The sequence below is a fragment of the Eleutherodactylus coqui genome, chromosome 1, assembly GCF_035609145.1.
Source record: "Eleutherodactylus coqui strain aEleCoq1 chromosome 1, aEleCoq1.hap1, whole genome shotgun sequence".
Taxonomy (NCBI): Eukaryota; Metazoa; Chordata; class Amphibia; order Anura; family Eleutherodactylidae; genus Eleutherodactylus; species Eleutherodactylus coqui.
In genome coordinates this window covers 353,624,700-353,648,404 of record NC_089837.1, presented here as the reverse complement: position 1 = coordinate 353,648,404, position 23,705 = coordinate 353,624,700, and the positions used below count along the sequence as shown (strand labels likewise).

Here is a 23,705-nt window from a genome sequence, read left to right as displayed (position 1 = left end):
TTGTTGAATATAATGTGGGTGTCTGATTGCGTGTGGCAGGTACGAGCTCAGAAAAAGAAGACACAACAAACTGATAATGGTGTTAATGGAAATGATTCCACTTTATTAAACAAAAGCATCGGCTTAAATAGCATTAAAAAAAGAGGGAATAGCTTTATGCTTCATATCTCCAGGCAGTATATACTGTTATCACGATTTTTATGTTTAAACCGTTTTATTAGTATTTAACAGCATATATATATACACAACATACTGTGCTCAAACTTATAGCACTAGTTCAACATTTACATGGCAAACAGGAATGCTCTCAGCAACTAGGATGTGCCGGAGTGATTAAATAAAAGTCCATTGACTGTGGACTTCTTTGAGCTGAAACCGTAGAAAGAAACCTCTCAGGATCCCTCAGCCGCTTTTAAAACAATCGTCAATGCAAACTCAGTGTCCATTATCTTGTGTTGTGACAGTATGACATTGACTGGTATTTAACACTTAAATATATTCAGCAGTGACCTGTCTGTATATAAAAGAAAGAAGTAGAGAAAAAAAGGAAGGTAATAGAAGAGAGAGGTGAAATGGAGGTGAAAGGGGTAGTGGGATAGAGAATGAAGGAAATATCCTGTAAGGGGGAGCGCCCATTCGCCCCCCAGGTTCGTAGCCATGTTGGTTCGCCTACTCCAAAAATTCCTGGAACTTTGTTGTCTCCAGGAAAAGTAACCATGCCGCCCATCAGTTCTTCCATATGTCTCAAGTGGCCTAGTTCCTGGACAAATTCTACTATCGTGGTCCGAGATTGAAAGGTATATACGGTGGATTAGAATTGGACACCTATACCACCTGGAGAGAGTTTTATAGTTTTTTTTCCTGGGCAACGCAAGATTATCCCAAGTTTTAGTCACAAGAGACAATAGCTTTATGTCTCATAGTCCGACAGAGACTACTGTTGAAATAAGGAAATTGTCTGTACATCGTAGGAGAAAATCTCTCTATCAGCTGTTTGTCCTTTTTTTAAGTAATATCTTTACAAAAGCTCACTATAAAGGAGAGCGCGGCTGCAACTAAAAAAAGAAAAAATGACGTGCTGCGGCCGGGAAGTCCGCGCCGGCTTTGCCGCAACAGATTGGCCCTTCCATGTGGACAAGATTTTTGTAAAATCTTGTCCACATGGCCGGCGAATGCCGGGATTAGCGGCCGCAGGCGGATTTCTGCCCTGTGTGAACCCAGTCTTGGACTTTTCCAGTTCCAGAATTTTCTTTTCAGCATCCTTCTTGGCGCAAATAAATCTTGCCTTTTTGTGCACAAGTGACAACAACTCTCTCTAGTTTGCCTTCATCCTCGGAACTACATGAAATCCTCTCATTATTTTTATGCCCTACCACTAGGGGCATACTTGAGCTAATTGCCCCATGGGCTGTGGTTGACCTTTCTGTACCAGCCTGTTCACACTCTGCATTCACCTTATGCAGACTGTGGAATACTTTCACAGGCATTCTGTACACTGAACAGGACATTGCATTAACCTTATCATATAACAATTCTGTGTCAGACAATATTTCATGTACCATATTTTTATCAGTACACTCATTATCTACATTTTTCTTAAATGCTAATGCATATTGTGCAGATTCCACTGCATCGTCCTGCATATTAAGCACGTCACATGACTTTGCAAGCACATCAGATTTTACAAGTCCGTGCTGCACCCTGTTTTCAGTTTATGGGATGGTTTGACCACAGTTCAGACTTGTCTTGCAGTTTCTCAGGACATTCATATGTAGGACCTTGGGCACAGTTCACATTATTAGATAGTGAAACTCCAGCCACCATCTTCTCAGAGACTTCTTTCTGATTCGGCTGATTCACTGGCCTACAAAACAATACGTTTTTTCCTTTCACAAGAATATTTAATAGTGATTCTAGTAATATTTCACCTCCTGAATTCGAATCTGTTGTTAGCATTTTTCAATCCAGCAGGTTTTTTTTGTGATTCATTTCAAGTTCCATCGTCGACATCTGCTAATGGAAACACTCGCCCTGCTGGTCACTAACAGCCTCAAGAGTTTCTGGGAAGACGTCCAGGTGGGAGTCCAAGAAGTGACGTTTTAAGGACATATTGCATCCCATAGCTTGGTATGATTTCACAAGATCACTCACTAGATCACAATAGTTTTATGATTTATGATTTCCAAGAAAAGAAGAGGAAACCTTTTTGAATGACAAGCAGGCGGCTTTTTGCAATGGATTTAACAATTCCTGAAATGTTTCATCATCCATCACTGATCTTATTTGTGCCCCTATAAAAATTCCTTTTTTCAGTTTCACTTCAATAACTTTGGGAAATTTACATTTCAAATGCATAAATGCTGCAGAATTTCTATTAATTGCTTTTACAAATTGTTTCATGAGTCCCAGTGTTATATGCAGTGGAGGCAAATACACTTTTTCAGGATTCACTAAAGGTACATTTGACACATTTGGCCCTGTGGTCAGCTTCTAGCAGCGCCTGGATTTTTTTATCGTCCTTGCTGTGTTCGCGTGGGTAAATAAGCACCAGGCGCACACGAACGTACCCAAAACAGGCTGTATATAACACAACGAAGGGAACCTAAAACGTAATTCAGGCTGGACGTGCTGACGGAAACACAAACTGGACAGAGAACTGCATACTGCGGACTGGACTAACGGACAGACATAACATAGGGACTGACAAATGACACTTGCCATACTGTACAAATAAGCAGATGTAATAGCTATAAAAGTACAAGGTATTGGTTCGTACATTGGCCAATGAACTTAAGCCACAAGGCCACAAAAGGGCTCCTTGTGGCTTGCGGTCCCTACACTAGCAAGACACATCTTTTGGCAAGTAATATCACTAGCTCTGTCTGTCCTCTTCAGTCATTTACACTGTGCTGATGTCTAATTGCAAGCATTGGTGCAGTTTAGGGATAGTCTCAGACTACTTTTCCCCTATATTGCCGCAGTATTGGAAGCAGTAGTCTAAAACTATATTGACATTGGTTGCCAAGACTATGCCTGAGGTCATGATATTGAGGAAAGAAGTCATACTATTCAGGAAGGGACATTATGTTAGTCGCTAAGGTCAGTTTCACATTTTATGTTCAATATGTTTTTATTTCAAAGTACTATTATTATTACATAAACAGTACAAATGTACAGTTGGATTATATCACACCTAATGATAATTCTAAGGTAATATTGAAACAAGCAAATGAAGAAGGTAAAAGCATACAAAGTCTAAACTTTTATTCCTGCAAATATCAATATGTTGTATCAGCGAACAGTTGTAGGGAAATAAACAGCAAAACTGGCACGTTTGCACTTGAAACATGGAAAAGAGGAAGGAAGAGAGAAACCGAAAGAAAGAAAAAGAGAGGGAGAAAAGAGAGAAAGAAAGAAAATTAGAATGGAAGAGAGAGAGAAAGAGAAGGAAAAGAGCATAAAAAAGGAAGAGAGAGAACGGAAAAAAGGAGGGATAAATATATATGCACCTACATATCTGAACATGAAAAAAGACACATGATAAGTAAATGACTGAATGAATTAATTAATGAATAGATAAATATAAAATACAAAGAAAGTGGAGAGAAAAGCCCAATAGAACATTTTCACAAAAACATAGTGGAAAATCCAAGTGCCCTCAGGCAAACTTGAGATGGCCACAATGTTATTTTTTTGGATACTAGATACTTCCCTTATTGTGTTCTTCCATGAATACCATTCTTGTTTAGTGTTTTAGCAGCCTTCCAATAGGTGGCACTGTGGAGGTATTATTTCATCTGCCTTATTTGTATATTACCCGTGGGGCATGAATGGCCTTTTGAGTCTCCTCACTTACCGTCTAGGTGCTCTCCCTAAGGAGAAAAGATAGTGTTTCTAAAAGTGCACACACGGACAGAGCTTTTTGCAGCTTGTATAGACTTTGGTGGATGTTTTGCTGTTATCCTTAAGTTTTCAGGATTGGATGTTGTGATCTTAAACCCCTTAGTGACCACAGTTTTTTGTGCCTTAATGACCAGGCCAAATTTTGGAAATCTGACATGTGTAAAGGTTTTGCATATCCAAGTGATTCTGACATTGTTTTTTCAACACATATTGTATTTCATTTAGGTGGTGAAAATAGACTGATAGACTGTGTGTATATTTATTAAAAGCGCCAAAATTGGGACAATTTTTTAAAAAATTGTCATTTTTTCACATTTTCAACTGCAATATCTCAAATATGTGCTAATATACTATACAAATTTTTGATGAGATATATGTTTACATCTGTTTACTCAATTCTCAATTGGAAATACTTCAGTTTTTTTAACCATTTAGGAGACGTACAAATTTAACATTGATTAGCAACATTTTGAGGAACATTTTGTTTTCCTACACCAAGCCAAGATTGCAAAGGCTCATAGGTGTCAGAATGATACATACCCCCACAAATAACCCCATTTTAAAAAAATACACATTTGAATATATTCACTGAGGGGTGTCATGAGTATTTTGACCCCATGGTTTCTTTTCAGGAATTAATGCAATTTAGAGGAATAAAATAACATTTCATATTTTTGCAAATATGTCGTTTAAAAGACAGTATTTTTTTCTGTAGTTCACATGACAATGAGAATTTGCACCAAAAATGGATACCCCTGTTTGTCCCATGTTCAGAAACATACCCATTGTGGCCCTAATATTATGTCCGTATGCGCAATGGGACTCAAACTGAAAGGAGTATTAAACTTCAACTGTGTTTTAACTTTTATGTAATCATCATTATCCATTGGATAACGGAGATCACGTGACTGGGGACAGCTCACCGTGTTCCTCAGTCACTGCTCCAGGCTCTCGGCTACCATTAGTAGCCAGGAGCAAGGGGACTTTAAATTTCCCAGGCCCTCCCTAGCTTCTGCGCTTGCGCCTGCCACTTTGCCGATAGGGGCATGTGCCGAAGTTGGGGACAGGTCGGCGGATAAAGATCCTATCGGGGGACATCACTGCAGGCCTGAGGTAAGTAATTTAACCTCCCCTCGCGGATCGGATCCATGATGGGAAGTGAAACTTTTACTTTTTTTTACTTCTACGTACCGCAGCCTCCCGTGAAATCTTCAGGCTCTTGGCTATGTTTGGTAGCCAGGAGCAGGGAGATTTTAAATTACCCTGGCAATCCACGGCTTTTGCACATGCCTCCACAATTTTGGTGGCAGGTGCATGCGCAGAAGCCGGGGTAAGGTCCGCAGATAAATCCAGGGGCCTTAGATATGTAATCTCATCTCCCCTCACGGAAATGATCCGTGAGGGGGGATGAAACCTAAACTTTTTCCTTTTATTAACTTTTTTTTAAATTTTTTAAAATTTACATAATTGCTGTTATTCATTTTATAGCAGCGATCATGTGACCGGGAAACGCATACAGAGGCTCTCGGTGACATTTCTTTGCTCTTGGTTACACATGGGAGTCGGGAGCCAGAGAGATTTTTGAATTTCCCGGGCATGACGTCTGGTGTGCATGCACAGAAGGTGCCGTCGTGGACGGGAAGGCAGAACGCCGTGCAACATCGCAGAGGACGGGAGTGAGTACTTTCAGCTGCCCTGATGGATCCGATACATCAGGGCAGCTGAATCTTTAACATTTTTTTACCTTTAATTGACTTTCATATGTTCGCCAGCATTTGGTAAATGCCGGCGATCATGTAATCGGTGGGGGCTGGTAATCGGTAGCCTGGAGCTGTCACATCCAGAGCTTGCAGTGTTTTAATCCCCACAGGGAGCATGTTTTCACATCCCTGGGGAATAAAGCCCAGCGAGCTAGGACGTAAAAAGGCAATGGGTTGGTCACTAAGGGGTTAACAGGACACCCACTCATAGGGAGAGTAGCAACAGTCCTGACTTTTTTCCATTTGTAGATAATTTGTCTAAGGCCTTAGTCACACGGGCGTTTTTTGCCGCGATTTGCGGATCGCATGACGGATGCGCATCCGCAAATCGCGTGACCGGGGCCGAAAAATCGCCCAAAAAAATTGCTCCTAGCCGCGTTTCAATAGAAACGGACCGGAGCTGTCCATCGCATTGAATTCAATGGAGCCGGCAATACAGCCGGCTCCATTGAAAGCAATGCGCTGCGGGCGATCTCACGATGAATTGTCGGGAAGGGCTTAAATATATAAGCCATTCATAAATTCATGAATGGGTGTGAGTAAGAGCTGCCTCTGATTGGCTCAGCGCTGAGCCAATCAGGGGCAGCTCTCACTCACACCCACTGCAGGCCGGCCGCGCTGAACTCCGTCTGCCGGGACAAGGTGAGTATATATATTTTTTTTATTTTTACACATTTCTGGATGAATTGCAGGGAAGGGCTTATATATTTATTTATTGAATTCATTCAAGCTGTATTGCCGGCTCCATTGAATTTAATGGGCAAACATCGTTCTTCTCTGCCACAGCTGTTACAGCTGTGGCAGAGAAGAATGATTTGTCTAGTATATGCTCTCAATGGGGTCGGCGCTGCTGCCGCCGGCCCCATTGAGCGCATATAGAGAAGCGAACAGGAATCGCAGATCGCAGATAGGTGCGATCTGCGATTTCTGTTCTATAATTTATCGGACGAGTGCATAAAAAGGGCTCATGTGTCCGATACCATTGCAAAGCAATGGTTTTATAAAATCGCTGGACGCATGCGCATGCGCAAATCGCACGAAAAAACGCCCGTCTGACTAAGGCCTAAAGGTGACTACCCACTAGCGTTTTTTTTACTGCGAAATTCGCAGCGTTTTTTTTTTCTGCAGGGGTCTATGGGCTATGGGACTTGTAAAGCTAAAATCGCTATCGCGCAAAATCGGGATTTTGCGTGATCGCGATTTTAACATTAAAAGTCCCATAGACCCCTGCAGGAAAAAAAAACGCTGCGAATTTCGCAGTAAAAAAAAACGCTAGTGGGTAGTCACCCTAACTGTGGATTGATTTACATCCAGGTACTTAGCAAAGCTTGTAGGCTTTTCCAGTTGCATGTGTCTCTATAGCACATGTTCTGAGGTCTTTTGAAAGATGTTTGCATCAAGGAATGGTTCACACTTAACAATCTTTCTTGAGAAGAACATGCTGTGTGTGACTTTATTTAATGGGTCCCTTTAGTTCATGTGCAAGTCACCTGTGAAGCCCTCTCTTTCACTCTCTTCTTCTTAATCAAAGCAACTTTTGCCATTTAGGCAGTTAATAACACAGAGGTTCACTTACTTTTTTTCCCTCAATTGTGAATGCTTGCTTAATATGCTCAATAAAAGACATAAACTGCACAAGGTTTTGTGTATTATTAGTTTAGTTAGATTGTGTTTGTCTATAATTGTAACTCCGACAACATTCAAAGCACATTTATTAGTAGTCAATGCAGGGATCCAGAGAATTCCAAAAGGTTCACTTACTTTTCTTGCAATGGTAGATCAATAAGTCATACATATATAGCAAAGTTTTGTGCTGTCGTGAACAGGCACAACAATTGTGAACAGCAATCGCCAGATGCTCCATAACAAAGACATGTCACTGCGTGCAGCTGCCATGTTTGTTCGCCAACTCCTTCTGGGGTGGTTAGCCACCATTGACACTCCTCTCTCCAATTCCGCAGAGGCTACTTTCTTCCCAGCTCTCAGTCCTTTGCAACTGCCTATAGGGCACACATGCACTCTCACCTCCATATTTAAAAAGCTAGTGTGCACTCTGGTAATGCTTCCCCAACATACTCCCTGACAGTCCTGGCTATATTAACTATGCTCCCTAGGAGGATGCCTAAGCAATTTCATTCCTCCTGTTAAAGCTTGATCTGTTATTTGTGTGCTCTCCACATTTTCTGACTCCTGCTTGCTCCTGACTGTTCCGATTTCTCCATTGCTGACCTTGGACTACCAATGTTTATTGGACTACTCTTTCTGCCAGCTGCCTGCCCTGACTTGGACTTATTATCATATAGCACCTGTTCTGCCAGTAACTCAGACTACTTCTGCATGTAATGACCGATGGACCCTGCAGTGAGGTCCAGATCTCAACCTGTTAGGTGAAAGGATAAAAACTGGGGTATCCCAGGTGCTGCCCCCAGATTTTGCCCAATGTCATATCAGTGTGTGCAAAAGCGGATCCACATCTGCTCATTAACACATGTAGTAATGGAGACAAAGGACATATTTGCCTAGTCCCATTTCGGATAGGAAATGCCCTAAATATTATTCAGTTTGTTCTGGCCTGAGCTGTAGCATTGCTATACAGGAGCTGCATTTTCCCAATGAAACCACACCCCAAGCCAATTTATTCTAGGGATGCCTGAGGAAAATCCCAGTGCATACAGTTAAATGTATTCTCTGCATCATGAGGGGACATAAGGTGACCTTTTTGGTCCTCGCCCTGAAAGTCAGAAGCAAGGTTTTGTTGGTATTGTCCGTTATTACCCATAAAAACTACAGTTCATCTCCGTCCATGGAAAAATAAAAAAATTATAGGACTCTGAATGCAGCGATTTAGGAAAAAATAATAATAAAAGAAAATGGGTTTTTATTGCGGAAAAGTGGAAAAACCTAAAAACAATATAAGAATTTTGGTATCGTTGTAATCGTACTGACCCGCAGAAAAAATGTATTGTATCATTTATGCTGCATGATTAACGCTGTAAAAAGAAAAAAAAATCTATGACAGAATTGAGGTTTTTTCTCTGCCTGCTATCATAAAAAAATTAATAAAAGTTTTACAATATGGTCTATGTACCCAAAAACAGCACTAATACAAACAAACCCTTATACGTCCACGTCGACGGAACAATAAAAAAGTTATAGGTTTTGAAAAATGGAGATGAAAATCTGCCAAAAATCGTTGCGTCCTTATGCCCAAAATAGGCCATGTCCTTAAGGGGTTACAGAAGTCTCTAATAGTGGAACTAATATCTTCATCATGTACTCACTGTATGTTTGCTGTGCAGGTGGAAAGTAGACATATTTTTTATCTTGGGGGTGGAGTGTTCTTCGGCTGTCAATCAGTTGTAGATTGTGGAGGGAATCATGTACTGAAGCTTTTAATAGGTTGTCATTGAGGACAATGTACAGTGGTTGATTTACAACATCTGGCACTTCCAAAAAGAGAGGCTTCAAGGCATGATCAGACCATAATGTAGCAAAGATATCATATGACTCATATTTGTTGTGTAGGAGAAAAGTAGGTATAATCTTTATCCTGGAGGTGGAGTATCTCGGATGCCAATCAATTGCAGATTGTGGAGGAAATGTTTACGAAAATGAAGATGAGTTGTGGGAATATGATCTCTGCTGCATGAAGAATCTATACTGGGATTTAACCCCTTAACGACTGCCCCATCGGGAAACTACGTCCTCAGAAAGTGGGCCTTAATCCTAGAGGACGTAGTTTTATGCATCCTCTTTGGATTGATGCCCACTTGCCTGAGGACGTGACAGCTCCATGCTGTCGGTGCCCGCAGGTAGCCAACAGCATGGAGCTGTCATCCCAGGATGCGGGCAGTCCCCCCCGGCATTGCGATCGGCGCTAGCCATTGGCTAGCGCCGATCGCAAAAAAGTAAAGAAAACTGTCAAAAAAGTTAGTTCTTCAGCTGCCCTGCTGGATCGGCTCCACCAGGGCAGCTGAAATTACTTACCCGGCTTGTCGGCGGTGTCCCACGGAGATCTCGTCCTCCCGGACCCGCCGGCGGCCTTCTGCGCATGCGCGCCAGGCGATGACGTCACGCGCATGCGCAGAAGCCCGGGAGCCCCCGGCAAATTTAAAATCTCCTGGCTCCCGGCTCCTGAAGGTAGCCGGGAGCCAGGAGGTGTTACCGGGGACCGCTGTGAGCGGTCCCCGGGCCCGCAATCGCCGCTATCGATTAGATAGCGGCGATCGCGAAAAAGTTGAAAAAGTAAAAAAAACGTAAGGTTTCACCTCCCCTCATGGATCGGATCCATGAGGGGAGGTGAAAATACTCACCCCCGGTCCTCTGCGATGTCCCGATGTCCCCGGACCCGAAATCCCGGTCTGCGCATGCGCGCCCGATGATTGACATCGGGCGCGTGCACAGAGGGGCTCGAGCCCCGGGAAATTCAAAATCCCTCTGCTCTTGGCTGCCATGTGTAGCCAAGAGCAGAGGGATGTCACTGGGGACATGATCACTGTCATCCAATGGATGACAGTGATCATGTAAAGTAAAAAAAAAAGTGCAAAAAGTTAAAAAATAAAAATAAAAAAAGGGGTAAAAAGTAAAAAAAAAAAGTGCAAAAAGTTAAATAAAAAAAGTTTTAAAAAGTTGAAAAAACTTGCGTTTCATCTCCCCCCACGGATCATATCCGTGAGGGAGGATGAAATGACGTACCTAAGGCCCGCGGATTTATCCGCGGACCTTACCCCAGCTTCTGCGCACGCGCCCGTCGCCAATATGGCAGGTGCATGCGCAAAAGCCGTGGTAATTTAAAATCTCCCTGCTCCTGGCTACAAAACTTAGCCGAGAGCCTGGAGATTTCACGGGGACCCGCGGTGAGTGGTTCCTGATCACGTGTTCGCCGTTATCCAATGGATAATGGCGATCACGTAAAAGTAAAAAAAAGGTGAAGGTTCATCTCCCCTCACTGATGCGATCGGTGAGAGGAGATGAAACTTTTTGCCGGAGGCCTCCGTATTTGCGCCCCGACACAATCTTCTTCCGTGAACTTTCCCGGATTCTGCGCATGCGACCGCCGGCAAAACATCGGACACATGCGCAGGAGTCGGGGAGCCCAGGAAATTTAAAATCTCCTTGCTCCCGGCGACCAACGGTCACCGAGAGCCTGGAGCAGTGACGGGAGGCCTCGTTGGGCGGTCCCCGGTCACGTGAAAAAAAGGTATCGATCTACCTTAGGTCGGTCTCACATGACCGGATAGGAATTACGGATTCCGCATGCTTCTGATCCGCGGTAATACGCAGATCAATCGTATTGGATTACACAATTCCGCTCACAGTGGGTCGGAATTGTGTAATCCACTCGCAGAAAAGAGAACGCAGCAGGTTCTATTTTACCGCGGATATCCGCAACATAGAGGCCATTGTGCTCCATGGTCATGGATATACCCACAGCCCATACGCAACTACCTTGTATACGGGCTGCGGGTACCCGCGTCATCGCTAAGCGACGGTGCGGGAAATACAAACAAAAAAATATATATATACTGCGTATGACTGCCTGTGTGAGTAGGCAGTTATGCGCAGTACATTACGCGGCCGTATGCAGGGTCACAGCTGGGCTCACAGCTGGGATCCTCTGCGGGCCTCCGCAAGCAGATTCCACCTACAGCCATGTGAGCCCGGCGTTATTCAGACCGCTACCTGTGATACGTATTTTACAAGAAGCCCCAGGAACGTTCGCCTTCATGCAGTTCCAGGAGCAGCTTGTTGAGCGCCTTCTGTGTGAGACCGCCGCACCTCATTAAGCTTACGGAGACTCACAGAGCACCACTTTTTACACCCCATACCCGCTACTGAGGTCAAAAAATACCCCCAAAAAGCATGAGAGGAGGGGGATACCCGGTTTTATAGCCCCATGTACCCATCCCAACCAGCCTCCGTAATCACCCCTGTCTTTGGAAATATTACACAGTTCACATTATTACTTTTATCTAAGATTTGGGTAACGCCGAAAAGGGCGGAGCGGTAGGGGTGGGTGTGTGTGTGTGTGTGTGGGGGGGGATATTTTTTTAAGGTGTTAATTTTTATTCCATACAAGTGGGCAATGGGGCCTGGAATGTATTCAGTTGTGCCCTGCAATCCAACGGGTGTTCCCTCCATTATAGGCCTTGCCATGTTTCCTGTAAGTAGATTAGGGCCACAATTGGTATGTTTCTGAACACGGGACAAACGGGGGGATCCATTTTGGGGTGAAGGTCTTCATTCCTATGTACACTGTACAAAAAAACCTGTTTTTAAATTGACAAAATTGCCAAAAAAATGAAAATCGTAATTTTTTCCTTCCGCTTTGCTTAGATTTATTCAAATACTGTGGGGTCAAAATACGCAATACAGCCCTAGATGAATTCATTAAGGGGTCTAGTTTTTAAAATGGGGTCATTTGTGGGGAGGTTTTATCGTTTTGGACGCTCAATGGCTCTATAAGTGGGCAATGGGGCCTGAAATTTATACCGTTGTACCCTGAAATCCAACGGGTGCTCCTTCCATTATAGGCCTAGCCATGTGTCCTTTAAGTAGATTAGGGTTACAAGGGTTATGGTTCTGAACACGGGACAAACGGGGGTATCCATTTTGGGGTGAAAGTCTTCATTCCTATGTGTGCTGTACAAAAAAAACTGTTTTTAAATTGATACAACTGCCGAAATAATGAAAATTGTAATTTTTCTCCTACTGCTTTGCTTAGATTTATTCAAAAATTGTAGTGTAAAAATACACAGTACACCCCTAGATAAATTCGTTAGGGGGTCTAGTTTTCAAAATGGGGTCATTTGTGGGGGCTCTCTGTCGTTTTGGCCGCTCAAGGGCTCTGCAAGTAGGCAATGGGGCCTAAATCACCTTCATGCTAAATTTCTGTTCTGAAAGCCACCGATTACTCCTTTCATTTTGGGCCCCGTTGTGCATCCAGACAAAAGATTAGGGCCACAATAGGTATGTTTCTGAACACGGGACAAACTGGGGTATCTATTTTGGGGTGCAAGTCTTCATTCATGTGTGTGCTGTACAAAAAAAGCTGTTTTTAAAATGACAGAATTGACAAAAAAACGAAAATCACAATTTTTTCCTTTTGCTTTTGCTTGAATTCATTCAAAAACTGTGGGGTCAAAATGGGCAGTACACCCCTAGATAAATTCGTTAAGGGGTCTAGTTTTCAAAATGGGGTTACTTGTGGGGGTTCTCTTTGATTTGGGCCGCTCAAGAGCTCTACAAATGTGCTATGGGGCCTAAAACGCCTTCAAGGAAAATTTATGTTCTGAAAACCACCAACTACTCCTTTGGTTTTGGTCCCCGTTGTGCATCCAGACATAAGATTAGGGCCACAATGGGTATGTCTCTGAACACGGGAGAAACAGGGGTATCCATTTTGGGGTGCAAGGATCCATTCATGTGTGTGCTGTACAAAAAAAGCTGTTTTTAAAATGACAGAATTGACAAAAAACGAAAATCACAATTTTTTCCTTTTGCTTTTGCTTGAATTCATTCAAAAACTGTGGGGTCAAAAAGGGCAGTACACCCCTAGATAAATTCGTTAAGGGGTCTAGTTTTCAAAATGGGGTCACTGGTGGGGGCTCTCTTTGGTTTTGGCCGCTCAAGAGCTCTACAAAAGTGCTATGGGGCCTAAAATGCCTTCAAGCAAAATTTATGTTCTGAAAGACACCGACTACTCCTTTCATTTTGGGTCCCGTTGTGCATCCAGACATAAGATTAGGGCCACAATGGGTATGTTTCTGAACACGGGAGAAACGGGGGTATCCATTTTGGTGTGTAAATCCTCATTTTCATGGGCTCTATAGGAAAAAAATATGTCTTTAAAATGACATATTTGCAAAAATATGAAATTTTATTTTTTCTCCTCTAAATTGAATTAATTCCTGAAAAAAACTGGTGGGGTCAAAATACTCATGACACCCCTCAGTGAATACATTAAGGGGTGTAGTTTTTAAAATGGGGTCATTTGAGGGGGTATCTATTATTCTGACACTTATGAGCCTTTGCAAACTTGGTTTGGTGCAGGAAAGCAAAGTGTTCCTCAAAATGCTGAAAAGTAATGTTAAATTTGTATGTCCTCTAAATGGTTAAAAAAAACACAAAAGTTTTTCAAGTGTGCATTCAGAATAAAGTAAACAGATGGAAATATATATCTTATCAAAAATTTGTACAGTATGTTTGGACATATTTGAGCTATTACGGTTGAAAATGTGAAAAAATGACAATTTTTTCAAAATTTTTCCAATATTGGTACTTTTAATAAATATACACAAATTATATCGGTCTCTTTTTACAACCTAAATGAAGTACAACATGTGGCGAAAAAACAATGTCAGAATCACTTGGATATGTAAAGCCTTTATGGAGTTATGCTACGTTGAACGACGCATGTCAGATTTCCAAAATTTGGCTCCGTCACTAAGGCGCAAACAGGCTTCGTCACTAAGGGGTTAAAGGAAGGTTAAAATCTCAACAGACCAGCACAATTCCCTCAGCAAAGTCTGCTAATCTTCATAAAAAGTCCTTACATGTGCGGATCTGAGCCTGATCATGATGAAGTGATTTGTAGATAACAGTCGAAGAACCTTTAGTTGTAGAGGCTAGATGTGGAACCAAGTGGTGAAATATGTTATGCATGGCAGAAACATGCCCACTTTGGAAATGAGGTTCCTGGAAGAGAACGCTGTGAACTTTAAGAGAACATTCATTTTAATTTTATGAGCAAGTGAATGGGAACAACAGCCATTAAATCACTAGAAAAATGTAACCTAGAGGAGGGCTGAAATGTACAAATGTATCATATGACTAGACCAAATGAATATAAAACATAAATCACTACAGTAGCTTATGGTGCTATGATGTTACTCTTAGACAGTAGTGTGGATTAGTAACCCATGTTTTCGTAATAGGGGTCTTTACCGACAAAGTCCTGAATGTAGATGAATTGTAAGTTAACTGTACAACCCACAAAAACACAAGATCTCTCACAATATGCCGGATGTGTTTGTAGCCAATAGTAAAGCAGAAGAGCAAGTTAAAACAGAACACAGTAAGCAGGTCACAAAGAGGGGCAGGTACAACGATTGCTAAACCTAAACAAAGAAAAAGAAAACCCTATTGCCGAGAAGGGTGAAGCATTTGGGCCAAACCTGGAGGAAGGCGTAACTACACAAAGGAGTCATAACTTCTGTAGACAGGAGGGTCGTATTGTATGTCACAGGTAGTGGGAATGGTGTCAGTTGCACATTTTCGCTTTTCCTGCAACATCCGAACACCCGGCAGTTCTACCAAACAGAACTTAGGTCACCAGAGAACTGTGAGACCAATCTTACCCATAGTATTACATTACTGGTATAAATAGAGGCTAATGACCACATTTTATTGGTAAGAACAAAACCTTTCACCGTTCTTCGGTTTTCTCTCAATTAGGAGCAACTTTGGTTATGTAGAGGAGAAAAAATGGTTTTGTTGGGGTCCACAGTGAAGAAAGGCTTTTGATTTCCCTATTGCTACTCTTCCCTGTTGGCCTAACAACTCCCACATATTAAATAATTGTTATATGTACAGTTTTGTGATAGATAGTAACTTCAGCAATATATATTCATATAAGCAATGTGTTGTTTTTGTTTTTGCAGGCTTATCTACATAGCTGCGTGGGATTTTGCAGTCAAAGTAAGAAACTTTTATCCTTGCTTATATTTCATTAGCAATAAAGCCTATTGTGCAAAAGAATGCAAGGGGCTGTAGAAAAATGTTGGCCATTTCTTTCAATTTTCATCCTCAAAATCAGTTTTAAAATTTGGTGAGGATTCGTATCAAAATCTGCACCAAGATTCGCATCAAAATTTGCATGTACCGGTAACGCACGGTTTTGATGCAGATTTTATGAAGTGAGCCATTGCAAATACTTGTATATAATAGGATCGCATTGTGAACATACAATATGTTGCGATTAGATAAAAGGCAGATGTCCAAAATGTGATATGACTTTATTTGTTGTATTTATAATGCATTTTACTACAGAAAAGCGGTGAATGTAAATACAGGGTCAATTGTAATACCCTAATATATCTGAGAAAGAAATGATATACAACCTGGTCTTTAAATGTTTAGTGAGCCATGTCCGGTGGTTTTACATACAGATCTATATCTGATATAGATGTGCCATAAGTACAAGAGAGGTAGAAACAAATAATGCTCTTTTTAATTGATTATATAATGTAACTAGCTAATATACCTGACTAATTTAGTACAGGTGTTTATGTGTTGTTCGTACGGAAAATTTTATGAAGTGGTGGTTACTTCAGAGGAACCGTGGAATTCAATAAACATACGCATAGAGGAGCATTAAATTATTCTGCATGTATTGATATCCCTGTGCAGAATGTGCCACCCCTTCCACTTTCCTCACGTTTTACCCTTAAAAGTACTGCCCCTTTTCATTCAAATTTAACCCCAGACTGGAGGTTGCAGTCCCTTTTTCGCCTTAAAGGCATGCTCCATCCCTGCTCCAAATGCCGCTTCCTTATGTACTTCACAGCCTTTCAGAATATGTGCACACAGAGGTCAGTTAGATTCTCCTCAGCATATACACATACAGGTCAGTTATAGTCTCCTCAGTATATACAAAGAGAGGTCAGTTATAGTCTCCTTAGTATATACACATAGAGGTCAGTTAAAATCTCCACAGTATATACACATAGAGGTGAGGTAGATTCTCCTCAGTAAATGCACACAGAGGTCAGTTAGATTCTCCTTAGTATATACACATAGAGGAGCGTTAGATTCTTTTCAGCATATACACACAGAGGTCAGTTATATTCTCCTCAGTATATACACATAGAGGTCCGTTATATTCTCCACAGTATATACACATAGGGGTGAGGTAGATTCTCCTCAGTATATACACACAGAGGTCAGTTAGATTCTTCTTAGTATATGCACATAGTGGAGTGTTAGATTCTTTTCAGTATATACACATAGAGGTGACGTAGATTCTCCTCAGTATATGCACACAGAGGTGAGGTAGATTCCCCTCAATATACAAATCATTTTCCTAGGCTTCATGGTTTCTGAGAAAAAAACTATGTCATGTTTTGCGGTTTTTTTCACGTTTAGAATTGAATAATCAAGTTGTGACCCTTTTATTTTTCCTATGTAGGACCAAAATAATGCTTGCACTAAATTTTATGCTTGTACGACACTGGGAAGTTACATAACATAACGAGTCACTTACTTTTGCACTTAGAATTCAATAATTAAATTGTGACACCTTTATTTTTTATGTACGATCTAAAGAATGATTGTGCCAAGTTTTAAGTTTGTATGACACCGGGAAGTTAGAGAATTAAATTAGGTACATAACATAGGGGGTCACTTATTTCCTACTTAGGACCTAAACAAATGTCATGCCAAATTTCAAGTTTGTATGACACCGGGAAATTAGAGAATTACATTAGGTACATAATATAGGGGGTCACTTACTTTTGCACTTAGAATTGAATAATCGAGTCGCGACCTCTTTCCTTTTTCTATTTAGGGCATGCAGAATAGTCATGCCAAATTTCACATTTGTACGACATCGGGAAGTTAGAAAATTAGTGGTGAGTCAGTCAGTGACGGCTTTCACCTTTTAATAGTTAGACCAAACTGTCCATTAAAACCACCCTACCCGTGTAAAAAAAAAAATTGTAAAAACACAGGTGGTTACACAAAGATATTCACCTTTTTAAACATGTAACAAGCATGTATAAGCTTATGAAAAAAGGTATGATACACAGAAAGGTGGGCAGCATGATGAGCCTTCAGGTGAAATGATTACGAGTCAGCAGCTTTATCCTTCAGTGTTAGGGTAGTTTCACACGGGCGAGGGCGATATTGGGCCATGAATCACGGCCCGCTATCACACTCGCAATCCATGTGGATGCACGGCAAAGGATTGCAGAGTTTTCCCATTGCTTTCAATGGGGGCTGTTGCCAGCCCCATTGAAAACAATAAACGATATTGCAAAAAAATAAAACATCGCATCGCGGTGCCATGCAGAAAAAAAATCTCCTTATGTGTATGAACCTATTCAAAAAAATGGAGTTCATATCTGTGCAAGATTTGTGCGTCTTGGAATGCACAAATCTCACACTATTTTCTCGGTCATGTGAAACCAGCCTTAGGGACTGTGAGCTCAGGGCAAGGTTCTACCTAGTAGTCGCCACTATCAGGACCAGTTGTCTAGAACCAGGCATTCAAGGCAAGAAAATGAGAGGGAACAATAGAAAGGCAATAACCCATATTAACCCATTGGATGTTATAATTCATAGCTAACATGTCCTAAAGTAAACCTGTCACCAGGTTAATGCTGCCTGAACCATAGGCACCATGAACCCAGGAGAGGTATGTACTGTGCACCTTATTCTAAAAAAAGCTGCAGTGCTTCACAATAAACATTCTTCTAAAATTCATACCAAATGGTCATGAGGACGGCGCCACGTCATCATCACCTAGAGCAGTGATGGGCAACCTTTTGAGCTCGGTGTGCCAAAAATTCGCCAAAAAAACGAGCATAACTCGGGTGGTGTGTCACTTCGAGAAAAAAACCATAAATTTGCGATATTTATAGTTTAAATAACAAAAAAGGATAATTGTAATATATAACTGTATTTAGTAAACCTAAAACACCCATAGCAGAGGCCCGCGCCTCTCCCAGCCTCCCCCTCACTCATCTTAGTAATGATGACCATCAGCAGTGACAGTGCCCCCCCACAGCAGCCCCCAGCGGTGACAGCGCCCCCCAGCAGCGACAGTGGCCCCCCACAGTGGTCCCCCCAGCAGCGACAGCAGACCCCCCAGCAGCGACAGTGGTCCCCACAGCGGAGCCCCCAGCAGCGACAGTGGCCCCCACAGTGGACCCTGACAGCGCCCCCCCCCCCCCCCCCCCAGCAGCGACAGTGGACCCCCCAGCAGCGGCCCCCCCCCAGCAGCGACAGTGGACCCCCCCCAGCAGCAACAGTGGACCCCCCAGCAGCGACAGTGGACCCCCCAGCAGCGACAGTGGACCCCCCAGCAGCGACAGTGGCCCTCCCCCCAGCAGCGACAGCAGACCTCCCAGCAGCGACAGTGGACCCCCACAGTGGTCCCCCCCAGCAGCGACAGCAGACCCCCCAGCAGTGACAGCGGACCCCCCAGCAGCGACAGTGGTCCCCACAGCGGAGCCCCCAGCAGTGACAGTGGCCCCCACAGTGGACCCTGACAGCGCCCCCCCAGCAGCGACAGTGGACCCCCCAGCAGCGGCCCCCCCAGCAGCGACAGTGGACCCCCCCAGCAGCAACAGTGGACCCCCCCAGCAGCGACAGTGGACCCCCCCAGCAGCGACAGTGGACCCCCCCAGCAGCGACAGTGGACCCCCCAGCAGCGACAGTGGCCCCCCCCCCAGCAGCAACAGTGGACCCCCCAGCAGCGACAGCAGACCTCCCAGCAGCGACAGTGGCCCCCCACAGCGGACCCCCCCCAGCAGCGACAGCGGACCCCGAGACCCGCGTACTCACCCCATCCACGTCCTGAAAGCTCCGCTGGCCTACACGCCCTCCAGCCGCGATGATCTCCGGCGCACACTATGACATCAGTGTGTTGCAGGACGCCTTCTCCCCCGGACGCTCCCGCGGAACCAACAGGTAGGAGACGTCGGGGGACGGGGGGAGGAGGATCCTTGCTGCACACTGACATCACATTGTGCGCCGGGATCAGTGCTGTTAGTGAATACCAGCAGGGGAGCCGCGGCGGCCCCTGCTGGTATTCACCAACGGCGTGAACGGCCGTCAGTGGCCGCGTGTCAGCGACTATGGCCACGCGTGTTAGTGCTGACACGCGTGTCATAGGTTCGCCATCACGGACCTAGAGTGCCAGCTCTGTCCCTGTTGTATATTTATGACATATATAGGCACACTATATACATCTGTCCCAAGTTCATGCTGCAATTTCTTTGGAAATGATGAACTTGATGACAGGTTCCCTTTAAAGGAAATGTCTGGTTAGAAATTTACTTTTTAAATTGTAGTTAAATGTAAAATTAAAGGAAAGTATTAGGATGCTTTTACACGGAACGATCTCCTGGGCACAGATGCCCGACAGGCCGGCCTAGCAATAATCGTTCCTGTGCTTTGACACAGGAGTGATTATTGCTAATGACTGCGGAGGCGGAGTGGGACGGAATCGTTCTGGCCCTTCCGCTTCCATTCACAGTAACCAGGAAGTAATTCATAGATGAACAACTGCCTGTTTACAATGGCTGGACATCGTTCAGTTTTTATATATGCAGAATGAATTTATCGTTTGGTGTTCAGTCATACATGCATTTAGACTGAATGATAAGATTCTTGCTGATCGCGGAAATCTGACTGATTTCTTGGCCCGTGTATAAAGGCCCCTAAAAACTGCAATTCATTATAGCAGTGAGTGAATTCTAATTCAAGGCTGGCTGCAGAGTCTCAACCCTCACAGTGTAATGATAATGGTACACCCAACCACTTCAGAGTTCAACACATTTGAAGGCAGAAATAATTCAAAAATTCCTTCCTACAAGACTGTGTTTGTTTATAATTGTGACTTACATTAACAATCCGACCAGTTCTTTTATTTGGATAAATCAAATTTTTTTTAACCCCTTAGTGACTTTTGTTAAGCCCTGTTTGCGCCTTAATTTCCAATAAATTTTTCAGTTTTTTTCATCGTAGCATTCCAGAAGCCACGACTTTTTCATTTTTCCATCGACATAGCCATATGAAGGCTTGTTTTTTTGTGGGACAAGTTGTATTTTCTAATGACATCATTTTTGGGTAATGTCAAACTTTTATTAATTTATTTTAGCAGGATTGGGCAAAAAAAAAGACATTCTGTCATTTTGTTTTTTGGATTTCATTTTTATAAAATTCAATGCGCAAAATAAATAATGCGATAACCTTATTGTCTGGGTCAGCTCTATTCCGGCGACACCAAGTTTATAATGTTTTTTCATGTTTTGCTATTTTTGTACGCAAAAAACCTTTGTATTTTTAAAAGATTTGCTTTTGTGTCACGGCATTCCAAAAACCATAGCATTTTTATCTTTCCATTGATGGAGCTCTGTGAGGTCTTGTTTTTTGCGGGATGAATTCTAGTCTTCAGTTATCCAATTTTTGGGGGAATATATAACATTATGATTATTTTTGTTCCATTTTTTCTAGGGGTAAGATTAACAAAATCTGCAATTCTGACATGCTTTTTATATTTATTTTGTAATGGTGTTCAATGTGCAGTTTAAATAATTAAATTCATTATACAGGTCAGAATGATAACCCAATATCAAATATATATAGGTTTGGCTTTTGTTTTTTTTGCAATTTTTTAAAGAAAATATGTATTTCTTGTTTATCGCTGCATTCAGGCCCCGAACATTTTTCTTTTGTTCAATGTTTTGTTTTTTTTTTGCAGGATGAGCTGTACTTTGTAATAGTAACATTTGTTGATCCATGTGACGTTGTGATCACTTTCTATTCTGTTTTTTTGTAAGGCAAGATAGGCAAAATTAGCTATTTTTGCCATGTTTTTTTAAATTTTTTATGGCATGCAGTCTGCAGGTTAAATAATATACTAAGTTTTTTCTCTGGTTCATTACGAAGCTAGCGATACAACATATGTGTTTTTTATTATTTTGATTTCTTATTTTTTTTTACTTTTTATTTTAATACTTTTTTAAAAACTTTTTATTTTTGTCCAACTAAGGGGCTTGATTTCATCAAAAGACGCGTGGGCGGTCATTAAGGGGTTTAGGCACAATTATTTACAGAAAATACATAATTACATATAAAGATACATATAAAGTGGATATCTCAAAATATCTCCCTAAACTAGTTATTACACAAGCCTCTATGTCAAGTATTATCTATAAATCAATAAAGATGTGCCAGTGCAGTTTTCATATAAAACAAATATATCAACAAAATGATCAAAATGGATTAAATAATATGAACTTGGCAAACAAAGACAAGACACACAAAGGTAAGGAATGACCACAAAATAAAATATTCTGTTACTAGCATATACCCTGTTTCCCTAAAAATAAGACATACCCTGAAAATAAGACATAGCATGATTTTCCAGAATTTTTGAGGATGCAAAATGATTTTTCGGCTTTTTGAGGATGCTTGAAATATAAGCCCTACTCCAAAATTAAGCCCTGCTAACAGTTGATTAAAAAAGTCAATTTAAATAGTGTCCAGGCAGCTATACATGTAAAAAAGTTAAACCTTTTTGCTCCAAAATTAATATAAGACACTGTATTATTTTCGGGGAAACACGGTAGTAACATAGAATGTAAGGCCAAAAAAAGACACATGTCCATCCAGTTCAGCCTATTACCCGCCAATGTTGATTCAGGGAAAGGTAGAAGCAAATTTTTCCCATTTAAGGGAAAAATGTATTTTTCCTGACTTCAATCTGGCAATCGCAATAATACCTGGATCAACAACTCGTTTGAAGTTCTAACATATAGTATTGTATTGCTCAAGAAAGGCATCCAGGCACCTCTTGTACCCTTTTTTTAAAATTTGTCATCACCGCGTCCTCAGGCCGAGAGTTCCATAGTCTTACTGTGTTACCGTGCGGCGGCTGCGAGTCCTCCCAGGGGCGCATCCCCCCGGCTTGTTGTTCAGCTGCCGGGGGTGCGGGTGGCTGGTCGGCGTGGTGCTGTTGGTGCGTGGTGCGCGTGCTCGCGGGTCCAGGCAACGCTGTGCGCGCGCGCACCTGTAATCTGCCCCGTGCATGAGCACCTTTTAAATTGGTGCTGTGGGAGTGTGTGTCTCCCTCTCTCCGCCTCGGGGCAGAGGCTTGTGTTTTTAGGGCTGGCAGTTACCTGCATTCACTACCAGTTATTTGGTTTCCTTCAGCGTGCTAGCATCCTGCCTCTGTTGGTCTCCAGCGTTGTCAGCTTGTTTGTCATATCTGCCAGGTTCTCCCATCTGCCTTGGTCTGCTTGTATTTTTCTCTTGGTTATATCATCTGCCCATCCTGTCAGTATTCTACCTTGTTACATCTTGGTATGCCAGTGTCCTCTCTTAGTCCCTAGTGAGAGTAGGGACCGCCGCCCAGTTGTCCGCCTGGGGTTAGCCAGGAGTGGAGGCAAGTAGGCAGGGAGAAGGGGGTTGCGGGTAAGTTCTAGGGCAACCCGGGCTGGCACACCAGTGGGTAGGATACCGTAACATAACTGGCCCTTAAATTACCCTGTGGGTTTTGGTTGGCTCTCCAGTAGAAACTATGAGTGTCCTTGCTAGTCAGTTGCAGGAGCTAGTGGGCGTGATCCAAGACCTGTCCCGTCGTATGGTGGCCCAGGAACAGCGAGCGTTGTCGCAGGTTTCTGCCGCCCCGTCTATCCCTGAGCCCAAGTGTCCTCTCCCCGAGGTATTTTCAGGGGAGAGAAGCAAGTTTTTTGCTTTTCAGCAGGCATGTAGACTGTATTTTTGGATGCGGCCCTGTTCCTCCGGCTCAGAGTCCCAGAAAGTGAGATTAATTATGTCCCTACTGCGGGGTCCCCCTCAGACATGGGCCTAGCCCTTACCAAAGAGTTCGGCTTGCCTGCAGTCAGTGGATTCGTTTTTTCGGAACTAGGAGGTATTTCTGATGAGCCGGATCAGGCGGGGTTGGCGGTGTCACAGCTCATGTCTCTACATCAGTGGCAGCAATGGGTAGAGGACTATTGCTTTAAGTTTAGACAGTATGCTGGTGAAACCTCCTGGAACGATAGTGCCCTCAAAGCTGTGTTTTTGTTGGGTCTTTCTGATGATGTCATGGATCTACTTATTTCTCATCCGGCTGCCGTAACTCTCAATGAGGCGATGGAATTGGCAGTAAAAGCTGACAGGAGGCTGAGATCTAGAACAGAGGAATGTCAGGCCTGTAAAACTAGGGAATCTTCCAGACCCGCTTCCAATTCTTCCAAGCCAACTCCTTGTAGTCGATCCGGGCAAGCCTTCATTGATTTGGGTGCTGCC

The 23,705-nt window shown here is 42.8% G+C and overlaps 1 protein-coding gene across 1 annotated transcript in view; it reads left to right on the top strand.

Moving 5' to 3' along the window:
- Window positions 1–23,705, top strand: part of AFF3 (ALF transcription elongation factor 3) — a 335,141-nt gene that overhangs the window by 153,868 nt on the left and 157,568 nt on the right. Inside the window, exon 4 of the mRNA XM_066577159.1 lies at window positions 15,326–15,362. Coding sequence (XP_066433256.1) covers window positions 15,326–15,362 — 37 coding nt within the window. The remainder of the gene's footprint in view (window positions 1–15,325; window positions 15,363–23,705) is intronic.